The sequence below is a fragment of the Bos taurus genome, chromosome 11 (genome assembly GCF_002263795.3).
Source record: "Bos taurus isolate L1 Dominette 01449 registration number 42190680 breed Hereford chromosome 11, ARS-UCD2.0, whole genome shotgun sequence".
In the NCBI taxonomy this organism is placed as follows: Eukaryota; Metazoa; Chordata; class Mammalia; order Artiodactyla; family Bovidae; genus Bos; species Bos taurus.
In genome coordinates, this window is record NC_037338.1 from 67,088,350 (window position 1) to 67,111,266 (window position 22,917).

Sequence of the window (22,917 nt, forward strand, 5' to 3'; positions counted from 1 at the left end):
TAGTTCTTCATTTTCTGGAGCCCAGGAATCGGGAGCAGCATGGCAGTGGTGCTGCCCTCCACCCCTACCCTGGCAGCGGAGGGCCCCAGAGCAGGCTCTTGGAGGCAAGGCAGTGGTGCTGGGCCTTTCCGGGGTGCTTTTCTTCTGGCTGCCTTTCTAAGTATTCACAAGCAACTTCCCCATCAGTCACGAGTTTTTCCAAGACTTACAGGAACGTACCCTGAAGAGTAAGGGAAGTTCTCTGCATGTTTCTACATGCTACCTTTAAGATCTTTTCAGAGTCCTTGAGTTTAAGGTCTCAGGGCTGAAACTTTGGGTGATATCAAGTTCCCTGTTGAGATGCTGCTGGGCTGAGCTCAGGATGGCTATCTACCTGTGCCCTCTCCCCACGCCCTCTCCAAGTGAGGACAGAAAAAGAATAGTGTTGTTTCGGTTGGGCAGGCAGTCATGCAGAGTGGGGGCTGTGAAATGTGCAGTTGGCTGAGTCAAGTTCAGAGGAATCCAGCACCCCTGGGGTGGTTGGAAGGTAGGTGGCTGAATGAGCTGGGTTGGTGGGATGGATTGGAGTATTGATCAGTCTCTTTTAGTCTCTCCTCCCTTCTTCCCCCTCCTCCTCAGGGCTGTGAGTATTTCCTGTCTCACTGACTTTGGACTTGGTCACGTGATATGTGTTGGCCACTGGAATGTGAGCAGGTATGGTAAGAACAGAAGCTTTAAATGTGCTCCTGTGGTTCTTCCCTCTTACAGACTTTTCACTCACAAGAAGGATATGCCTCAGGTCACCTTTGCCCCTTCAGCCTGGTTCCCCAAACATACATTTTGGAACAGCTTTGTTTGAGATGGTTATTCATTATATGAGCAGAGATGTATATGACTGGGGGGTTCAGGGAACAATTTGGGCTGGAAATCTACATTGGAGGGATCAGCAGATGCATAGCATGCAAGCCTTGAGAGAAATGAGCTCACTGAGGTGTGGGTATAGATGGAAAAACAGTTCACTGAGTGCATCCTGGTTTCTTCCAATGTTTAGAATTCAGAGAGATGAGATGGAGTCAGCAAGGATATGGAGATGGGGCAGAAAGATAGGCAAACAACCATGCCAGCAAGGAGTCGTGGGGGCCAAGTGGAGAGTGGGCCTGGAGCTGGAGGAAGTAATCAAATGTGTCCAAAGTGAAATGACAGGCGGAACTGACCAGTGGGTTCAGTGGCAGTGATGTTATCAATGTACTTGATAAGAATATATTTGGGGGAGTCATGGGATCAAAAGATATACGAAAGAGATTCAGAAGAGAATAATAAGACAGATATTTGCAAATACATACAATTCTTATGTAAACTTTGCTCAGAAATGAAGGAGAGAAATAGAGCCATAACCAAAGGGGGAAGAAGCATCAAGTGAGATTTTTTTAAAACTATAGGATGAAAAAGAATAAGTTTGAATGCTGGTAGGAATGATCCAAGAGAGGAGAAATTGATGATGCAGTAAAGATGGAAGAGTGGTCACACGATTCATCCTTTGTAGCCAGCAGAAGACTGAGTGTGTGAGCTTTCTTGCGTGGAGGTGGGACCTACAGTGGTGGGAGCTTACAGAAATTCTCCTCCATTGCATCAACTTTCTCAGCGAAACAGGAAGCCAGGTCACCAACAGAGTGAGCATGTGGGAGGCAAAGAAGAAAGCACGGCAGAGTCTTCTAGGAGAGGGAGAAGGAATGAACCAAAGTTTGCAGCTAGTATGCTGGCCAGTAGCGACTCTTGTGAGCCTTCTTACCTATTGCTGTATTAGCCCCATTACCCTGTGGTCTCATTAGTCTTATTACCTTCTATCTTTATTAAGCCTCATGACAGCCCTGTGAAGTAGGTCCTATTGTTTACCTCATTTACAGATAAGACTATTGAAGTACAGAGTAGTCAAGAAACTCGTCAAAATTCATACAGCTTGAAAGTGGTTGGGCCATGGTTCGAACACAAGCAGTCTGGCTCTGGGCCCAAGTACTTAATCATTAAGTTAGTCCAGCCCAGTTGAACATATGAAAGCCTGTCATGGAACCGAACTAAATGGAATAAGGATTGAAATATGTTTGTGGTGCACCTACTGTGTGTTCTAGATGCCTTCACAGCTCTGTGCAGTCATGGTTATTATCAACCCATTTTACTGCTGAGGATACTGAGGCCCGGAGAGATTCAGTTGCTTATTAAAAGCTATAGCACTAAAAAGTAGAAAAACTGAGTTTTGAACCCTTATCAGTCTGATTCCCAAACCCACAGCCTGTACACAAGGTCAAAGAACCATTGTAACACCTAAGTGGGTCTACTAAGCTAATGTTGACTTAAATACATCAGAATCCTCCTGACATCAGGTTGAGATCACTTGGAACCTTTACCCAGAGCAGGTGGAGAATTTACTATGTGGGCCTTATAGCAGGAAGAACTCAAAGAGGGTGCCTTCGAGGGAGTGCTGATTGTCTTACTGATCATTTTTGGAAGCGCAGTCTGTTCAGTGAGAAAGGAGGCTTAGAGGTATATGGCCAGAGTCTTCTAATTTTAATCAAACCTATAAAGTTTATAGCCCAACAGCAATTACTCTACTTATATAAGCATTTCTAAAACCTATTCTCTGAAAAAAGAGCTTCAGAGCTCAATGTATCATCTACACTGAACAGCCACCCACTTCCTCAAATGCAAGGAAGCAGACAGTTAAAAAAAAAAAAAAGCCAAGAGGCAGCCGTTGTTTATCACGACCTCGCCTCAGTGAGGCCTGAGATTCTTTCGAACAGGAGCTTTGCTTCCCATGACGCAGAGCGAAGTGTCAACTGGGATATTTCTGGTAATACTGAAAGCAAGAGAAGCTGGGTGTACACTTCACAAGGCACCAGCCCCACGAGGGACCGTGGGAGGGCTTGGGTGCCATCCCCCATGACAGATGGATGGACCTTTCATCTGAGAAAGGAGAAGATACTTGGGCAGATCAACCTCAAACCCAAGATTGCTTGTGAAGCAATTGTAAAGGGGAAACACACACACACACACACACACACACACACACACACACACAAGCTCGAGAGGCAAGAAGACCAAAAAGCCAAGAAGGGCGCGAATTGTGGCAGATTTCCCGCTTCAGCAGCGACTCACCCAAACCACAAGCAAAATGTCCCTGAAGTTGCCAAGAAACTGGGATTTCAACTTGCGAGGGGAGGCTGGCAAAATAGGTATGGTCAACGTCTTTTTGCTGCTTTTGTGGTTCTTACACTTGAGTTCCCACCATTTGCATGTTGGTCTGCAGGGAGCATAGTCTGCTTAAAAATGGATCTCTGGGCAAAGCTGGGTGTGGGGTGAAATTTGCATTCAGATTGGTATATTGGCTCAAAGTCCCCAAGCACCAGGGGAAGGCTTCTTTTTTTTTGGTTTGTTTGGAGGTGGTGGGAATGGAGCTTCTTGGCATGTGGGATCTGGGGTACTTGGCGTGGACTAAGGCTACAGATCTCACAAAACATGGTGAGTTTTTCTCTGTTTATCTTGGAAGGATAATTTCCCTCCTGTTTGGACACATCCATGTATGAGTGGGTTTTGATGGAGTCTTGGAAGTGCTTGATCTGTTCTGTTTTGTGAGCCTACTGGGTCGCCAGACCTCTGTGAACTTGGGGCCAAAATGGTGTTGCTTATAGCAAAAAGTAAACAGTGTGGAACATACAGGCATTTGAAGGTAAAGACACTTTTAATTAAAAAGGACAGAATGGAAGGGAAATCTAGAGGAGTTGAAATAGATGCATTCGAGATAAATTAAATTAAAGGACTCTGGTATGCTTTCTGAGATACTCTGGCCTTTAATTCTGGCTTCTTCTCATTAACAATATGGTGATATATTGATTTTTTAAATAAATTGTTATTGAAATACAGTTGATTTATAATATTGTGTTAGTTTCAGGTGTACAGCAAAATGATTCGGCTGTGTATGGGTGTGTGTGTGTGTGTGTGTATTCTTTTTTTTACATCGTCTTCCACTATAGGTTATGATAAGATATTGAGTATACATTTATGTCATTTTTTTAGATTCTACATGTAACCAATATCATATGATATTTGTCTTCCTTTGGCTTACTTTACTTAGTATGATTATCTCTAGGTCTACCATGTGATCCTTTGATTTTAATCTGTTCCATAATTGTTATCATCAGTTTCTTTATATGGGTTTGTTCTACAATTAAATTGATCACAGTAATTTACAATAGAGTAATTGGCTTGGAAATGATTCCCGTGTTTTACCCGTATACATGTATAGTGAGATAACTTCCTTGATACTAGACATAGACAAGTGTTAAGGTGTTTCTAATGACTTAGAAATGTTCAGTTTGGAACAGGTCTAACTTGGACTTCTAATGATGGTTAATGTGCTCTAAAACAAAGGGTGTGTTGCAAAAAGTCACGTATCTGAGTGTTAATGATTCCAGGTCTAAGAAAAGATTTGAAAAAAAATTGAGAGTAATCAGAGAAGCCATTTATCTTGGTAACCAGAGAGGATTAGTGGTCTCTAATCAAGCTGGGAACTATTGCAGGTTGGTTCAGAGAATAAGGAGAGATTTTAGATAATCAGAGATTTTTCTCCTAACTACTGTTGATAGCAAGGTACTTGGCTAATGCTCATTCTATTGTATGTCATAAAAATTTGCTTTTAGAAGTAAAACTTCTATAGTTCTGTTCCTTTGAAAGTGTCTTGCTTCTATTTATGTGGGGTCATTCTACCCTCTCCTCATCTGTGTTTCAGTCTTATTCTCCTTCTGTTTAAAAAATGGGAAATGAGACAATTAATGGTTAAATGATTAATTGATTAAATAATTAAGGTTTTTTTTTTTTCCAGCATATAGGACATTACCACATTAGAGTACAGGCCTACATAATCTCAGACTTGGGATTAGGTTGGGTAGATTTCATGTGATATCAACCAATGTTTCTTAAACCATGGTCCCATAGTTAGCCTGTGTCAGAAGTCACCACAGTGTTAGGTAAAAATACAGATTCCTGAGCATCATCCTGACTTGTAAAATCAGAATCTCTGAAGGGAGACCCAAGCATCTGCAATTTAATAAGCCCCCAGCCCTCCATCTCACCTCATCAAGAAGTCCTGCTGTAGGGGCTGTGGTCTAAGTCAGTGGATTTGGGAAATTGCCATTCATCTTATATAGCATGGTGCTTGGTCCCAGTGGGCACACAGCAAATATTTGTCAACTGAATGAATGATTGAGTACAAGCAGATGATGTTGTTTGGTACTATTTAATGAAAATATCAGGCTTCCCTGGTGGATCAGTGGTAAAGAATCCACCTGCCAAACAAGAGATGAGGGTTCAATCCCTGGGTCAGGAAGATCACCTGGAGCAGAAAATGGCAACCCACTCCAGTATCCTTGCCTGCGAAATCCCATGGACAGAGGAACCTGGTGGGTTATAGTCCATGGGGTTGCAAAAGAGTTGGACATGACTTAGCAACTAAACGACAGTAATAACGAAAAAAATTATAATCACAAAATGAAATGCAGAGGAGCCCTTGTCATTATCTATTCCATTTACAAGTTTGTCACCCCAAGGATGGGACTGCAGCCAGAATACTTTTTATGAATATCACGTTGGTGAGAATTCAAATCACAAACTGAGCCCTCCGAGGGAGGAGAGTCACTGACTCAGCCATGGGACCTCCGGTTCCCTCTCCAGCGTTCTGGGTCCAGGTGTGACTGTAGGAACTGACTTAAGAATAACCAATAAAGCTCATATCTATTAAGATATGAGCTGAGGGTCATGTCAGGGTGTCAACGACCTGTAGTTTCTCCAGCCTGGGCGAGTCAGGAGTAGATTAGTTTCTCAAGCTGGACACTACAAATTTTGGGGCTGGTTGATTGTTGTGATGGGGGTTATCCTCTGCATTGTAGCAATGGTCCTCAACCTTTTCGGCACCAGGGACTGGTTACATGGGAGACAGTTTTTCCATGGGCTGAGTGGGGGATGGCTTTGGGATGGCTCAAGTGCGTTACATTTATTATCCCCTTTATTTCTATTATTATTACATTGTGATAATGCAGTAATGTGAGCAATGGGGAGTGGCTATAAACACAGATGAAGCTTCATTCACTTGCTCACCTCCTGCTTTGTGACTGGGTTCTTAACTGAGTGGTTAAGCCCAGGGGTTGGGGACAGATATGCTGTCCAGTATGATGACCAGTACTGGTCCACGGCCTGGGGTTTGGGGACCCCTGCATTCTAGGATGTTAGTAGCATCCCCGGCCTCTATCCAGTAGATGGTGGTCGCACTCCCCTACCACCACTAGTGTGACAACCATACATATGTCCAGACATTACTAGATGTCCCGGGATGAGACAGCTCTCCTAGTTGAAAATCACTGAAGCAGATTATCATCAAGAAGGTGTGGTTATCAGGCCACTTGGATCTGGAATTCAACTACCACATCATGATTCATTGTCAAGGGCAACTTTCAAGAGGCTCTTAGTAAGTTATAACTTCAGGGGCTGGACAGTACCCTAGAAGGACACCAGGTTCAGCATTTGTTTAGGGAAATAGCAAGACACTGATGTGGCCCAGGAAAGGGCCCAATATCTTTTTGCTGAGTGGCACTTCTAATTCCCCTAAATCTTATCTTGAGAGTGCTGAGCTGAGGCTTCAATGAAAGTGAAAATTTCCAAGGTGGGGAGCAACTCTGTACTTCCATCTCAGAGACTGAGGAGACCCCAGTGAATGGGAGGTGGATGAAAGACCACACTGTGGGTCTGGATGTATGGGAGAACGTGACCCAGGCCACCCTGGATCTGATCTATTGGTCTTGGGAGGGAACAGGGGTTGGAGGTAAGGGAAATGCCGAGCCAACGACTTGACTTGAAATGGAGCCAAGAGCACTCATTTCTTCCTTTGATCCTTTGTCATCTTCAGTTTTAGTCCAACACTTAAAATTGCGACAGCTCTCCATTGCTTTCTTGCAGTGTTTTGTCTTATTCTTTGCAAATATGTTCTATCACTTATTTGTCTTTCTAACAGAATTGTAAGCCCTGAAGGGTGGTTTTAGAATGCAGTGTCCTTTCTTGCACTCTGTCCAAGGGTCTGGCACATCCAATGGATGGAATGTAGGTGCTCTATTGAGAAGTCATTGACCATCGAGGGAAAGCCCCTTCTGCCCTGCGGCTGGAAAGTGCTTAGTTAGAAGACGACTGGGTGAATTTCAGGACTTCATTGTATCCATCCAGTTGCAGGCACATCTTACTTTTTTCTCAGGTACCCTAAGCCGAACTAGGGGAGAATGGGCCCTAGAGAGCATATGACTCTGAGATACATTTTTAAAAAGAAGTGACTATGGAGGGGTACTGTTTTCAACTTTCTTTTGTGTGTGGACATATAGTTTTAAAAATTTTATTGGAATATAGTTGCTTTACAATGCTGTGTTAGCTTCTATTGTACACCAAAGTGAGTGAGCTATACTTTAAAAACAAATTTATTTTTATTTATATTTTGACTGTGGTAGTATGCGGGATCTCAGTTCCTTCACCTAGGGATCGAAACTGAAGCCCGTTCAGTGGAGAATCTTAACCACTGGACTGAAAGTCCACTCAACTTGTTTTTTCTTGCTGAAATTTAATGTTGAGAAAAACTTATTCAGAAACAAAAATTTATTGTTTTACTCTCCTAAGTAGTACAGTGAATAATGACAGTAGAGGAAGGTTTTTTCCCCACTTGATTAATCATTATTTTTCTGATATGGAATCTAGTTTTGTCCTTTAGAAAATTAGCATAAGGAGAATAAAAATATTTGTTACTTAAGGCCCTAGAACTAGATCAATTTCCAGTGTAAATTATTATTCTTGTTTAAAGAAGTTAGATTTGAAAGTATAGTTTTAGATAGATAGATGCATAGATAGATCAACAGAGACAGAGAGAACTGAATATATAAATAAGTCCAAGAATCCATAAAAATGCTTTAAAAAATGAACAAGCAACATGAATAGGCCTTTTACAGAATAGGAATAATGGTTCCAATAAATAAATAGAAATATGGTTAATCACAGTAATTAGGAAATGTAAATTAAAAGTACAATAATATACCTAATCTCACCCACAAAAATGATTAAAATTAAAAAGTCTGACAATACCAAGTGTTGTTGGGGATGTGGAGTGATAGGAACCGTCAGGCACTAATAACAACTTTGGAAAACAATTTGACATTCAGTTTAGTGAAACTTGGAGAAGGAAATGGCAGCCCACTCTAGTATTCTTGCCTGGAAAATCCCATGGATGGAGGAGCCTGGTAGGCTGCAGTCCATGGGGTCGCTAAGAGTCGGATATGACTGACTGACTTCACTTTCACTTTTCACTTTCATGCATTGGAGAAGGAAATGGCAACCCACTCCAGTGTTCTTGCCTGGAGAATCCCAGGGACGGGGGAGCTTGGTGGGCTGCCGTCTGTGAGGTCGCACAGAGACAGACACGACTGAAGTGACTTAGCAGTAGCAGTTAGTGAAACTGATGATATACAAACTCTATGAAGTAGTCGTTTCCTTCTGGAGAGTGCCCCCTGGAGAAAATATTGTGTGTATGAACACAAAGAGATATATAGCAGTTCCACAGTGGTATTTCTTGAAATAACAAGGGACAGGAAACAACCAAAGTGCCCATCAATAAAAGAAAAGAAAAAGAAATTTTAGTATCTTTATAAAATGAAAATACATTTATAATAAATTTATGAAATGTAATACTATCCAAGAGCAAAAAACTAATTGTGATGTATTTCAATGAGACTGAATGGTAAAAACTTACTATTAGACAGAAAAGGGAAGTCACAAAATCAGAATGGGATTCATTTATAAGAAACTTAAAAACTATGTACGTCTACGTATGTATATGGCAAAACTACAAGGGAAATAGAGAAACCAATTAACATAAAGTTCTGGGTGGTTGTTACTTCTGGAGGGAAAAGAACAAGAAATACATCTGGAAACTCCAAAGGTACCTAGATGGCTCACTGGTAAAGATCCTGCCTGCCAATGCAGGAGATGTGAGTTCAATCCCTGGTTCAGAAGAATCCCTGGAGTAGGAAACGGCAACCCATTCCACTATTCCTGCCTGTAATCCCATGGACAGAGGAGCCTGGTGTGGAGTCAGACATGACTTAGCGACTCAACAACAACAAAGCTACCTAACTAATCTTAATTGGTAGGCACATAAGAGGGTATTTTATTAATGTGTATAAAATGAACAAAGAAAGAAAGGTGTAAATAAACCCTCGAAAATCTGGAAGGAGGTATACAATTTGTTTATACACTTGACCCTTGAACAAGGTGGGGGTTAGGGGCACAGGGCCCTCCCTCCCCATTCCGTGCAGTCGGAAACCTGGGTACTGTTATCTCTGCCTCCAGAACAAAGGAATTGATAAATGACTCACCCAAGGAGGTAGGATATTGAAATAGGAAAAGAATCTCCAATTGGACATAAACTTTTTGCTACACTTAGTTTATTTAAAGACCTGTAAAGTGAAAACACAGAAACTATATTTACCAAAAAAATAATCACCTATAATTGGACATGCCAAGTTCAAACCCATGTTGTTCAAGGGTCAACCATAGTAGCTAATTATGGGTGAAGGATTTATGGGTGAGGTATACCCACACATATATGTACTATTACATCATAGGTATTTGCCAGACTTTGTATAGTGAACAAATATTATTAATAACTATATCATTAAGAATGTGTGGGTGCTCAGTTGTATCTGACTCTTTGCAACCCCATGGAATGTGGGCCTTCAGGCCTCTCTGTCCATGGGATTTCTCAGTCAAGAATACTAAAATCTTCCAGGGGATCTTCTCCACCCAGGGATCGAACCCATGCCTCCTGGTGCTCCGGTGTTAGCAGGCGGATTCTTAACCACTGAACCACACAAAACAAATTTCAGTGCTTGGCCAGGCAGGTTGACATGAGGTTTGGCAGGCGGCACATGCTCTTTGGTGATTTAGAGCCAGTTGCAAAGCCCTCCTTCAGCTACAGAGGTTGCAACCAGCCAGGACTTATACATGGCCATCTGCAGACTTTCTGGGCCTCTAGCCTTGGGATACAGGGTTTTTTTTTGAGCTACATGGTCCTTCTGTGACCAGGCCAGCCTGGTTGAACTCCCCAGATTGGAACAACCAAGATCATGTAGCCTGTGGTGACTGGTCTATGTTTGTGGCATTCGACTCAGGTGAAGGCTTTCTTTATAATTCACTGCCAAACTTCCAAAGCGCTCATCCAGACCAGCCTGGGGTCTGGCCCAAATGTATGAGGCTATATGCTGTAGCTGCCTTTGCACACCCCGAGCAGCTCCTGGTCCCTGAGGCATAAGGGGCACCCCCACACACGCCGAGTCCAAAGGAGGAGTGTTGATTCCTCAGCCCATGACACAAGGGTACTACTCCTCTCGGGACCCACCCCTGTCTCTGTTCCTTGTTCCAGTAAAAATGTCTCTCCCTATGTAGTCACTGACTTACCTTTAGATACAAATTAAATACATGCCTCTTGCTGCCGAGGTCGAGAGCCTCCTGACCACTTGGGGAACGAGGACTGACGTCATCCTAAACAGCAGCAGAGCGAAGACCAACTTGAGTAATGATGGGAAGTCAAAATCTTGTTTTCTGCTCACTTATGGATAAAGTCCTCCTGGCAGACACTAGGCAAGGCTGACTTTGATTCTGACTTAGCTTCTGCACTTTTGTTAGATTGGAGCCAAGTGCCCTTGGATTGGCAGAGGTGAGCTCAGTTGCTCTTGGTACATGAACTTCCAAAAATGTGTCTAGGGTGAGCCTAGACATACACCTAGGCATGGCATACACAGACGTAAGTACCTTCCAGGCATGGTCAAGCTGTTGTCTCTGGCTCTCTGTTTATAAAGCATTGGCAGAGAGCATCCTATGGGAGAACTAGGGAAACTCTGCCCTTTCCCTTCACAGCTGGAGCGTGGTCCTTTGAGAAAAGGACACTCATTATATGGCAGTTAGAAAGATCCTGTGACTGATTAAAAAGACTAAGTTGGTGATAATGGTCCCACCACACACAAGACAGCTTGAAAGAAAAAAAAAAGTAACCTCTCATGAGGCAGCTCTGTTGTTGAGTAACTGGATATGAGAAGGGAGTGTATAAGCAGCTTTTATGAAGCCCCAGCTGTGGCCACAGCAGCTGACACCAAAGGACACTCATAGAGATTCAAGGAAATACCGCAGGGAGAACCAGCGTGGGGCACAGGCCAGTGGGAGGGATTCTAGCTAGAGCGTGGTATATAAATTTTGTATAATCCCCAGACAGGAACTGAGATGCAGAAGTTACAAACAGAGAAGATAAATTTACATTTCTTGATACTTTACTCATCACCATTTTTCTCCTTGAAAACTTGATTTTTCCTTTGAAAATGTTCTAAAAAATCAAAATCACTTTGCAAACAAATGATACCCATAGGTCTGACAAACAAATATAAAGGCAGTCAGTCCTGCTCTCTGCTTTTTCAAGGCTTACAGGCTAGTGGGGCACAGACAAGCAATCACAGGACATCAAGACAAGTCCTGTGATGAGAACAGTCATGGGAGCCATAGGAGGGCGCCTAGGAATCTGCATTCTGGCCCCGCCACCTCTCTCCCCATTACTGCCATCCCTTTTCTTTAATATATAGATGCATGTGTTCTTCAGTGAGTCCCAGACTTGCCATCCTTCTCACACTGATTTTCCTGTACATGGTCTTTGTTCTTTCAGAGAAGAAAAAAGTTCGATAATTTTGTGTAGCTCCTCCCTGTGGAGGGATTACACCTGCCCACTTGTCTCTTGTAGCACCTGCTTCCCCAAGCAGACACAGACAGACACACTCTAGACCCCAGTCACATCTTCTGCAGTTCCTGCCCTTTCTCATCTGTGTGGAAGCCAGTCTCCTCAGGGCCCCCTTAACCACCACCCAATTCCTGCTCACGTTTTAGCCTTCCCTTGATCTCATTGGACAGACTGACATGCTTCCTCCTTTCTGTAAAGACAGTTGTGAAACTGACTGTGTGTCTTTTTTGTCTTGGCTGCCAGGAAGCTCAGAACTAAATCGAAACTCTATCATGTTTTAGTCATAGCATAAACATCTTGTCCCCTGGGAGTCCTGAGCCTGCAAATCACTGGAAGGAGAATATAGCAATCCTTTCCCAGCCCATTTAAACAGAGACACTCACAGCTCTAGAAACTGTAGACTTCCTTTGTGGTGAACTCAGTGAAGGCTCCTGAACATTCAAGATATGATTAAAACCTACTAATTGATCACTTGGTTTTAAACAAAGCATTTCTCCTTAATCAGTAATGTGCCACACCGGTGCCCTAGGCCCTCCCTGGAGAGAATTAACTTGAATTGTCTGTAGAAAGTGGCATTGACTGAGGTGTGTCTAAGGGATGAATTGCCCATTGGTTTTTCTTGATAGGAGTGTAGGAGAACAAGAGGGTATGTGTGGAACTGAAGACAGTGCATGAGCTTGGGATGCCTTTTCTGACTTGCAGAAACATTCACTTCATTATTAAACAGAATTAATAATACATATGTTGAGAGGAAGACGTTTCATGCATATAACACAGCAGATGTTTAGCAACACCTGTTTCCTTTCTTTATAGATAATCTCATTTCTAACCTCAGATCAAATGAGAAGCTGTACTAGGGCTGCCTTCCCTTGGCGTCCTCAGTGAGACGAGCTCACTGAGCTGGGCTTTACTGTCACATCATCAGTTTTGAATACCACCACAGGTAATGAGTTCTTGAAACCTGCTCCTGATTATTTTGTAACAAGGAGAACAAGAAATGAACAAGGCAGGTGACTCTTAGATGTAATTCTAGGTGAGAAAATTCGCTGAGAATTCAGTGCCTGTGCTTTGTCTCCTTTGAGGGATTGACATTCTTCCTCCTTTCTGTTAAGACAGTTGTGAAACTTACTGTATTTCTCTTTTTATCTTGGCTGCCAGGAAGCTCAGAGTTAAATTGAAGCTCCATCACAACTTTCACCCATGCAGCTAGCACGCATATTTTCCTTTGTCTTTGGTATGAATTTATGTGTTCATTGCAAATGAGTTTTCTATTTGAATATGAAAAACCCATGAAGTCTTTTCTTTTAAGGAGAGAGTATAAGTATATGCAATCTATCAATATATACCTCCTCAGGTATCCTGGGAGTAGATTTCCTACTTATTAGTGGCAACTGGATATTGTAATTTTTCTAAAACCAGTGTTCAGAGAATATTGGTGCTGAGAATCAATTCTTTTAGTTCACAAATGAAAGCACATTTCTATGGTCACTCATATTTTTTCACTACTTATATAAAATCATGGTGTGTTCAGTACACTGAGACCAAACATTTTAATTTCATTCATTCATGCAACATTTATTTGCTCACCTTTACATTATAGACCCTTTTAAGGAGCATCCTCAATATCACGCCTAGTGATAGCTGGTTCACTTCCTCCCTGTGCTACTCAGTTCATTTCAGTCACTCAGTTGTGTCTGACTCTTTGCGACCCCATGAACCGCAGCACGCCAGGTCTCCCTGTCCATCACCAACTCCCGGAGTCCACCCAAGCCCATGTCTGTTGTGTCGGTGATGCCATCCAACCATCTCATCCTCTGTCATCCCCTTCTCCTCCTGTCCTCAATCTTTCCCAGCATCAGGGTCTTTTCAAATGAGTCAGCTCTTCGCATGAGGTGGCCAAAGTATTGGAGTTTCAGCTTCAACATCAGTCCCTCCAATGAACACCCAGGACTGATCTCCTTTAGGATGGACTGGTTGGATCTCCTTGCAGTCCAAGGGACTCTCAGGAGTCTTCTCCAACACCACACTTCAAAAGCATCAATTCTTCAGTGCTCAGCTTTCTTTATAGTCCAACTCTCATGTCCATACATGACCACTGGAAAAACCATAGCCTTGACAAGATGGACCTTTGTTGACAAAGTAATGTCTCTGGTTTTTAATATGCTGTCTAGATTGGTCATAACTTTCTCTCCAAAGAGCAAGCGTCTTTTAATTTCATGGCTGCAATCACCATCTGCAGTGATTTTGGAGCCCCCAAAAATAAAGTCAGCCACTGTTTCCACTGTTTCCCCATCTATTTGCCATGAAGTGATGGGACCAGATGCCATGATCTTAATTTTCTGAATGTTGAACTTTAAGCCAACTTTATCACTCTCCTCTTTCACTTTCATCAAGAGGCTCTTTAGTTCTTCACTTTCTGCCATAAGGGTGGTGTCATCTGCGTATCTGAGGTTATTGATCTTTCTCCCAGCAATCTTGATTCCAGCTTGTGCTTCTTCCAGTCCAAAATTTCTCATGATGTACTCTGTATACAAGTTAAATAAGCAGGATGACAATATATAGCCTTGACGTACTCCTTTTCCTATTTGGAACCAGTTTGTTGTTCCACGTCCAGTTCTAACTGTTGCTTCCTGACCTGCACATAGGTTTCTCAAGAGGCAGGTCAGGTGGTCTGGTATTCCCATCTCTTTCAGAATTTTCCACAGTTTATTGTGATCCACACAGTCAAAGGCTTTGGCATAGTCAATAAAGCAGAAATAGATGCTTTTCTGGAACTCTCTTGCTTTTTCCATGATCCAGCGGATGTTGGCAATTTGATCTCTGGCTTTTCTAAAACCAGCTTGACCATCTGAAAGTTCACGATTCACGTATTGCTGAAGCCTGGCTTGGAGAATTTTGAGCATTTCTTTACTAGTGTGTGAGATGAGTGCAATTGTGCAGTAGTTTGAGCATTCTTTGGCATTACCTTTCTTTGGGATTGGAATGAAAACTGACTTTTTCCAGTCTTGTGGCCACTGCTGAGTTCTCCAAATTTGCTGACATATTGAGTACAGGACTTTCACAGCATCATCTTTCAGGATTTGAAATAGCTCAACTGGAATTCCATAACCTCCACTAGCTTTGTTCATAGTGATCCACCCCCAAAATGTGTACACACAGATCTTGTTTCCAGATGGGGCTGGTGACACTCTACTGCTGGAACTCTGGCCTATGACTTCTGAACCATCTGTATGTTTCCTTGTTGGTTTGGGGGTTTCAAAGTGAAAGAGGAAGTGGTACAGTATTATGTTTCTGTTGCTTATATAAAATATTTTTTAATATTTACAAGTAATTTTATAAAGTTTACCAAAGAAATTTATAACAAAGTCTGAACTAGCTACAGTGGCATGAACCAACTATGTATAGTATGGTAGTTAGAAAGTTACCTTGGAGTCAGACTGCCTAAATTTGAATACCACAGTCACTTGTTGCTGGTCGTGTGACCTTGGTTCTCACTTTCTTTATCTGTAAGATGGGCATAATCACAGTGCTAACCCATATGGCTATTGCAATGATTAAAGGAGATGATCTTGGTAAAAATCCTTTAGCATAACAGCAGACATTGACATGTGTTTCATAGATATCACTTATCATCATCACCATCAAGGGCATTACTACAATCTAGGTTTTCTACTACAACACCTTTTAGCCAAGCCATTGGTGAAGGCCACAGCCAGCAATGCTAGCGTCCACTTTGGTTTGTCTTGGTCCATTTTAGTTCCTCTCTATTTTCTTTAGACAAATGGTCTTTGCAATATCTGCTGACCCACTTTCCTGCCCAGTGTTGGTCGCCTGGCATGTCTTGTTTCTGACTCCCTTACCTCCAGTCTTTCAATCTGCTATCCTTCTTTAAGACATACAAATTTCATCCATTATGTTTATATAACTTTGTCATTTTTCCTTTTTCTTTCTTCTTGCTTTTCTCTCCCTCTCTTTTTTTATTGACATTTCTTTCCCAAGTTGGTAAAGAACCTGGGTTGTGATTTTCCTATAAGGATAAGGAGGAGCTTCTGGTAAGTTTCCTGTAGGATGCCTGCTGTTGAAAGTTCAGTCTCCATGCTGTTGTGATGGGGGCCATTCCTCATGCTTCTCTTAACTCTGGGTGGGAAAAGAGTGAGTGACTCTGGGTGGTACACCACTGGGAAGACCTCCTACTGTTTGAGAAGCTGTCTCCTCCAGGGCTGCAGGCATCTCCCACATCACAAGTCTCTGGCCTCTGATGTGAGCTTGCATCTTGTTTGTTTGGGCCTCACTCGGGTCAATGTTTAATGTCTGTGATCACTTACGTGTGAGTTACAGTAGCAGCAGACTAGATTTTCCAGTTCTGTAAGAATCCTGCATGTAGCCATCCATTCATTTCCACATCATTATTTTTAGATACAAGTGAAGAAAGAGCAGGACCTTCTAAATGAGATCTCTGTTTTTCTTGGCCTCAATTCTGCTGTTGCAACTGAAGGGCTCTTGTGAGTGTCTTCTCCTTTCCCTGTCCTTCTGCATTTTGCTCTGAACATTTGGTCATTTAGATACTGGAAACCCATTTTGCTGGTAGATGAGGAATCTCACCGGGCATGCAACCCAGAGTTATTAGGATCACAGGTACAGAGCATAGTTGTCACTCTCAGTCCATTCTTAGCCAGGGCTCTTTGTGCTCCGTCCTGAGACCAGCTTGGGCAGCCCTCTTCTCTGTGTGAGCCATCCTTTCTCCCACTCAGCTAGCATGACCAGCTGTCCTGACTGGCCTGGAACTCAAGGGGTTCTTGAAATATGAGACACTCAGTATAGAAACCAGAAAAGTCACCCTAGTCCCATGCTCTGAGTTTGAGATGTTTTGACAGACAATTGCCATCTCTCTATTCATTGAGCTGGATTTCCAATGAGGTTGTACAGTTTAGGGTAAAAATAAATAGGAAGAAACATCTTTAAACCTTGACTTTTTCTTTTTTTGGTACTTATGATCAAAAGTCCTTTCAGATTCTTCCTTCAGGTTACCTGAATCTGCCATGCTAACTTTCTCTGTTTTCATGAAATTTTAAAATTCTTGCTCATACTTTCTCTTGAAGAATTAAGAGCCACACCTGTCAGTCATGGCAAGGAACGTCTTCCCAGAATGACACAAAAATCCCCCCTTTGTGGAATCTATATCTGGCCCCTGGGTTTGCCATTATACTTTCTGGGTTTTCTTTCAATTCTACCCCTTCCTCCCCACCACTATGGCCACCACCCATGTGCCTCTGGAAGGCTTCCTGAAATTGCCCAAGTATACCCCCGCTTGTGTGAAATTGTTCCATTTTGCTTCTCTTTTGACGAACACATTTATCAGACACCTACAATGTGCTGGGCACTGTGCTAGGCTGGGGGTGTAAGAAGATAAGAAACACTGATCTTCACGTGGAGTAGCTCAGGCTCATTGGAGAGACAGGAAAGCAGGGCTCTCCCATTAGAATCAGAAAGTCATAAGTGACGTAAGTCGATTGTAACATTTAAAAAGCTGACGCAGGGTTTGTTCTGTAACTAAAGTTTCCTAGCCCCAACTGAACCACAGCCCCTAAGTACCTACAAGTGGCGAGTTTTCACTTGTCAATTATAATACGCGCGCGCCCCGCCTTCTTCCCGCAAAAGCCTCCACCTCCAGGTGGCTATTCTGACTAAGTGCCAGTAGAGGGCGCCCACAGACAACATAGCTACATTAACAAACGGGTTGTTTTCCCTGGTTTCTCTCCAGAAAGCCCTGGATTTAACCAGGCTGTGATCATCATAAAGTTGTCCCCATATCTCATTCCTCTGTGGCCTGAAACACCCAGCATTATAACAAAAGTCACCTTTGTAACTTTAGAGATACAAAGTGAGTTCCAGATAATACCTGTTTCTTGAAAGGGACTGCTCATAGTCCTAAATAAACCATGTCATTCTTTATCACTGTACCCTCTCTGAAGTCTCACTCGCAGGCTTCCCACATGGAAAAGTGATGTGACCACCACATCTTACCTGCCCAGGCTACGCACTCCAGCAATTCCTCCCATTCCATTGGTTCTACCACTTTTCCACCATCAATCATCCATTATATTCTCTTTAACATACACAGATAATTATGGGATTGCAGAGCTGTTAAACAAACACCCTCGACTCCTCTGCCCTTCCATCTTGCCTTGATAATCACCTGGTAAAACCCTTCACTATGTTTAAACTCAACAACTGACTTTCTTGGTGCCTTGGGCATCTAATCAATGGTAGGGAAAATCAGGCCATTGAGCTGCCTGGATTTACTTAAAATTTGTGATCGATCATGTTAGGTGGATGTTCAGCCAAGCCAGAGAAGCCTACTATGCTTACCTAATAAATCTCCTTTCCTTTTTGCTGGAACATTTTTTTCTTTTCTGAATGCTTTAACACCTACTTCCACAGTCACACTCACTTTTACATTTCTTAGAGAAAAGTGGGTGCAACTGATTGAGAACCGCCTTGTTTTCCTACCACCAAGTGCTTCTGTCTACCCACATCTACCCCCATCTTCCCCTCAAGAACTTCCCTTTAGATCTGGACATGGGACCCCCATTTGGAAACTTGGATCTTATAGGGTCCTGCTCAGGTCTGGCTCTGTGTTCCTCCTCATAAGACAAGGCATCTTCCCACCTGTAGCCTGGGCCCTGCATGCCATCTAGAGCACTTGGGAATGTGAAATTCCTACAAGGATGGCCAGAGCTGTCTTCCTGGGTCCCCCCAGTGGCTGTTCTACAGATGGTTGTTGGCGAGGAGGCCCAGAATAGAGCTTGGATGTCTGGGCTGGTGTGTCCACATGCATGTATGTGAAGCCCCTCACTCTGCTAAATGGAGCTGGGATTGGGAGGAGAAGGGGTGTGGGCTATATGATGAGAGGCCTCTATCTGTATTCTTGCCATACTTTCTCCAAGGTTGGTGGTGGAAACCTGGCCACTTGTCATCTACAGTCAGCCAAGGTAATCACTGGGGACCCCACTCCACTAAGAATGTCCTTGTCAGCCTCACTGATTGTTGGTATCTGGGCCAAGGGTGCATGGCTGTCCTGGTCTCATTCTACTACCCTGCAGCGTTTCACCGAGTTAGCCATTTCCGCCTTGAAATAATCTCCAGGCTGGCTAGATGCCACACTCGGGGCCTTCCTTACTGCATTAGCCACTCTTTCTGAGTCTTCTTTAATGGAGTCTCCTTCTCTACCAGACATTTAGCTTTGAGATGTTCAAGGCAGAACTGGCTCCATCATTTTTAGGGCCTGGTGCTGAGTGAAAATGTGGCGCCCCTCATTCCAAGTTATGAAGAATTTCAAGATGGTGAGCTTGAAGAGCACTGCAAGTAGAGCACTGATGCAGGTGCTGAGATGTGGGGCCCAGCGCGACCTCGCAGGCTATGTGTCTGTGAGGCCAACCAGGCTCAGGACTCAGTTCCCTGGTCTTCTACTATTTATCCAGCCTCACTTATTGGGCACTCTCATCCCTCCCCATGGCTTTAAATTCCATCTACCCTTTTCTGTGTTCACCCTAGTCTTTCTGCTGGGCTCCAGACTGCTCACCCCTTCTTGGGCTTCGCTCTCCCAGTATGTCCAACACAGACTCCAGAATTCTCTCTCTTCCCACTCCTCCCTACTCTGTTTACTAGATCTCAATAAAAGACTCCACTTTTCACCAGGTTTCTCAAGCTTCCACCTACAGTCATCTTCCACTCAGCTTTTTCTCTCTCACCCTGCATCTAACCCATCAGAAAAAAATTTTTTGATTCATTATCGATTTGAGTTCCCCATCTGATTTTTTTTTGGTTATTTCTGATACTGTAAACACCATCATTTCCGGCCAAGTCTTCTGCATTTGTTTGCTAATTAGTCTTCCTGTCTCCCATCTTGTCCTATACAATTTACACTCTGCACTGTGGCCAGTCTCAATAGTGTTTTTTTTTTTCCTTTTCCCCCCTTCAATTATTTGCTTTAATATAATGAAGTTGTTATCCAGATGATTTTTACAACACCAGTCCTGATTTCTCAGAACATTGAATAACCACCCCCTCAATAGAATTTAAAAGCAGAAATCAACTTGTGGAATGCTTTCTCCAGTATATTTAGAATGAGATTCAAACCAATGAGACCTGCCTATGGAATCTGACCCCAACCATTTTCCCCAACCCACCTGCTGCTTCTCTGCTTCTCTCACATTGCCCTTCAGCCACACTCACCTTCTAGTTCCTTAAACACTTGGAGTTCAAGGTCACCTAGAGGTCTGTCTTGCCACTGTCTCTCTGACATGCCCTTCCCCAGCTCTTACCATGACCTTTCATCCATTTGGCTTCAGTTCAAATATCCTCTCTTTGAAGATGTGTTTCCTGCCCACAGCATCTAGTATAATAACATCCCCTTACTCCAGTCTCTCTTTATCTCATTACTTTATTCTATTTTCTTCATAGCACTTTAGTACCAGAAATGATATTTATTTGATTTCATTTTATGATCTCCAATTCCTACTAGACTATAAGCACCTTGAAGGAAGGGCTTTGTCTATTTCCCTCACTTTTAGGGCATTGCTGCCAAGAACAGAGCCTGGAATCTAAACAGGTGATCTTGGAGATTTTTGTGGTATATCTGGGGACTCTCCTGTGGCCTGCTAACTTTTCTCCACCCCAGTGAAATTCGTGAGTAAAAATAAGATCAATGCATGTTTTTTTCTGCTGCCCTTACTAGTGTGGAGCAATGATTTGATTCAGAGAGACGATTCTGAATTTCTTTAAGAGAAGGAAGTAGAACTTTTGGTTTCTGAAGCTATTTTGGAAGAACATGCAGGTGACTGAGCGTCAGCTGTTCTCAAGAGAGGTCAGGACCAAGTCACAGGGTTTAAGTTGCTGAATAGGGTGGCAAACTGGACTGGCTTTGGTAAGCCCACAACCCTCCCAAATTTGTATGAACAATTATATGTGCAGATTCTCAAAGGAGTCTATACAAAGGCTAAAACCACTGTTTTATGTTTCCAAGCACCAAAAAAAAAAAAAAAAAACAACCCTCACTAAGGAACCTGGTGATAATTAAACACAATGTAGTGGGCACGTGGGTCCGTCCTCTGTCTTGTCCAAGGGTATTTTCTGGGTGTCGTGTGTAGAGAGTGAAAGGAGAGAAGACTCAGTGGTGGGAAAATGCCACACGGCTCCCTAGTTCACGGCCTTTCCTGGCCCCACAGTGTTCCTGGCCTGGGGCAATTTGAGGGTGACAACTAACTGGGAAGTTCCTAGAACTGCTTCTTGTTGCTGACCTGCAGGTCCAGGCATCCTGGACCACATCCCGGTCATGGATGTGTAAGCTGAAGTGGACTGTGGCCACCAGAGGGCAGCACACTCAGCGGCAGCTGGGGCGGATCTGTTGGCCCAGCCAGACCTCTGAAGCTCCCTTGGGCAACTGAACCGGTTCAAGGCTGCCATTTCATTCGCTTCAAAATAACGTGCTCTTGTGCTGCAGATGACTGATTTTGGCCCCCATTTGCTATGTTGGGGCGGGGGTTGACTGTACTTTCTGTACACTGACTTGGTCCTCAAACCATAAAGTTCAGGTGGAAAATTACCCTTCATATCCTGATAGCTCTAAGAGAGAGAAACTTGGGACTGACATAAGCAAGCAAAACTTATAAATGTTTGTGGAATCAATTATGCAAACAGGGGAACATAAATTATGGTTCCATTTGTTGTACAGTAGCATAAAAAATGCAAACTGTTCTTCAAGGGCGAAAAAAGAAAGCTTATGAATTCCATTTCAAGGAGAAACCTACTGCTTGTACTTCCAAGGGACTTGAGAACCACGGTCATTTATTTAACGGTAGGCTTCTAGTGGGTAGGTGGCCTTGTCATCACTTTACAGATACGTTCAATAACGTCTTGGGGGATGTATTCCCAGCTCCCCCTCTTGGCTTCTAACCCATCTGCATGGATGGCCACAGGCTCAGCCTTTGCAAGTCTGCCCTTGGACAGAGCTGACTCAAGCTGCATCTAGCTTGTTCTCTCTCAGCCTGAGGTTCACAGAGAATGGGCATTTGCAACAAAACCTGCAAATTGTAGGGCGCTGAGAGAAAGGTCCTTGAACTCTAAGAGCTCAAAACTTGCAAAATCTATCTTAATTTCTGATCATCTTGAGCCATGGTATTTTTCCCCAAATTGACTTAGTTTTTTAAAATAATTTGCTATCTTTACAAAAATTATGCACACACGCACATACATACATAAGGTATACACATGTACGCGTGTGTCTGTATCAGGGTTTGTCAGCTTCAGCACTGGCCCATTTTGGTCTAGACATCTGTTTCCTGGGAGGGCTGCCCTGAACACTGTGGGGTATTTACCAGCATCCCTGGACTTCTCCACCTCATGGCAATAGCAACCCTCCAAGTTGTGACAAACAGAATATCTCTGGACATTGCCAAATATACCCTGGGGTAAAAACGTCCCCCAATAAGAATGATTGATTGATCTAGCTATTGGTTCATGTATGTGTGTTTGTGTGTATATATGTATGTATGTACACATGTGTCTATCTATCCATCTATATTAACCAGCTTGATTCAGAGTCTGTTTTTTGCAGCCAAAAAAAAAAAAAGTTAGTAAGACAATGATAAAACATGAATAAATTCTGTAAACTGCTCAAATAAGCACACAGTAAGTTAGCAGCAAAACCAGGCCTGGAAAATCAGATCTCAGAAACACTGCCCAGTGGGACTTCTACTACTTGCTGCCAGGAAACTCCTTTTGGGGGTCTCTCAGCCCACCAACTTGCCTATCACTGTGCTCTCCCTTGTACTACAGCATGGTAACACTGCAATGAAGAAATGGTGTGGAGGTGAGGAAACAGCATGGCTGCGTTGCCTTGTTAGCCTGGGACACCAAAATGAGTCACCCGGGTGAGGATCACGGTCAGACTTTCTTCCTTGGATGTAGGCTTGGTGCTGGGGATGGCGGGCTATGAGGTGGACCAGCCTTTGCAGGGCTACCATCCACCCTTCCTGTGCTCCTGCTCCCTTGCCATCTGGGGAGATTTGGCTTAATATTTTGGT

General features: G+C 43.2%; 1 protein-coding gene across 4 annotated transcripts in view; it reads left to right on the forward strand.

The window, feature by feature from the left end:
- Positions 1-408: 408 nt before the first annotated feature.
- ARHGAP25 (Rho GTPase activating protein 25) overlaps positions 409-22,917 on the forward strand; it is a 94,730-nt gene continuing 72,221 nt past the window's right edge. Inside the window, exon 1 of one of the 4 annotated variants that reach the window (XM_015473507.3) lies at positions 409-526. In XM_015473507.3, coding sequence (XP_015328993.1) covers positions 448-526 — 79 coding nt within the window. In that variant the 5' untranslated portion in view covers positions 409-447. 4 annotated transcript variants of the gene reach the window in all.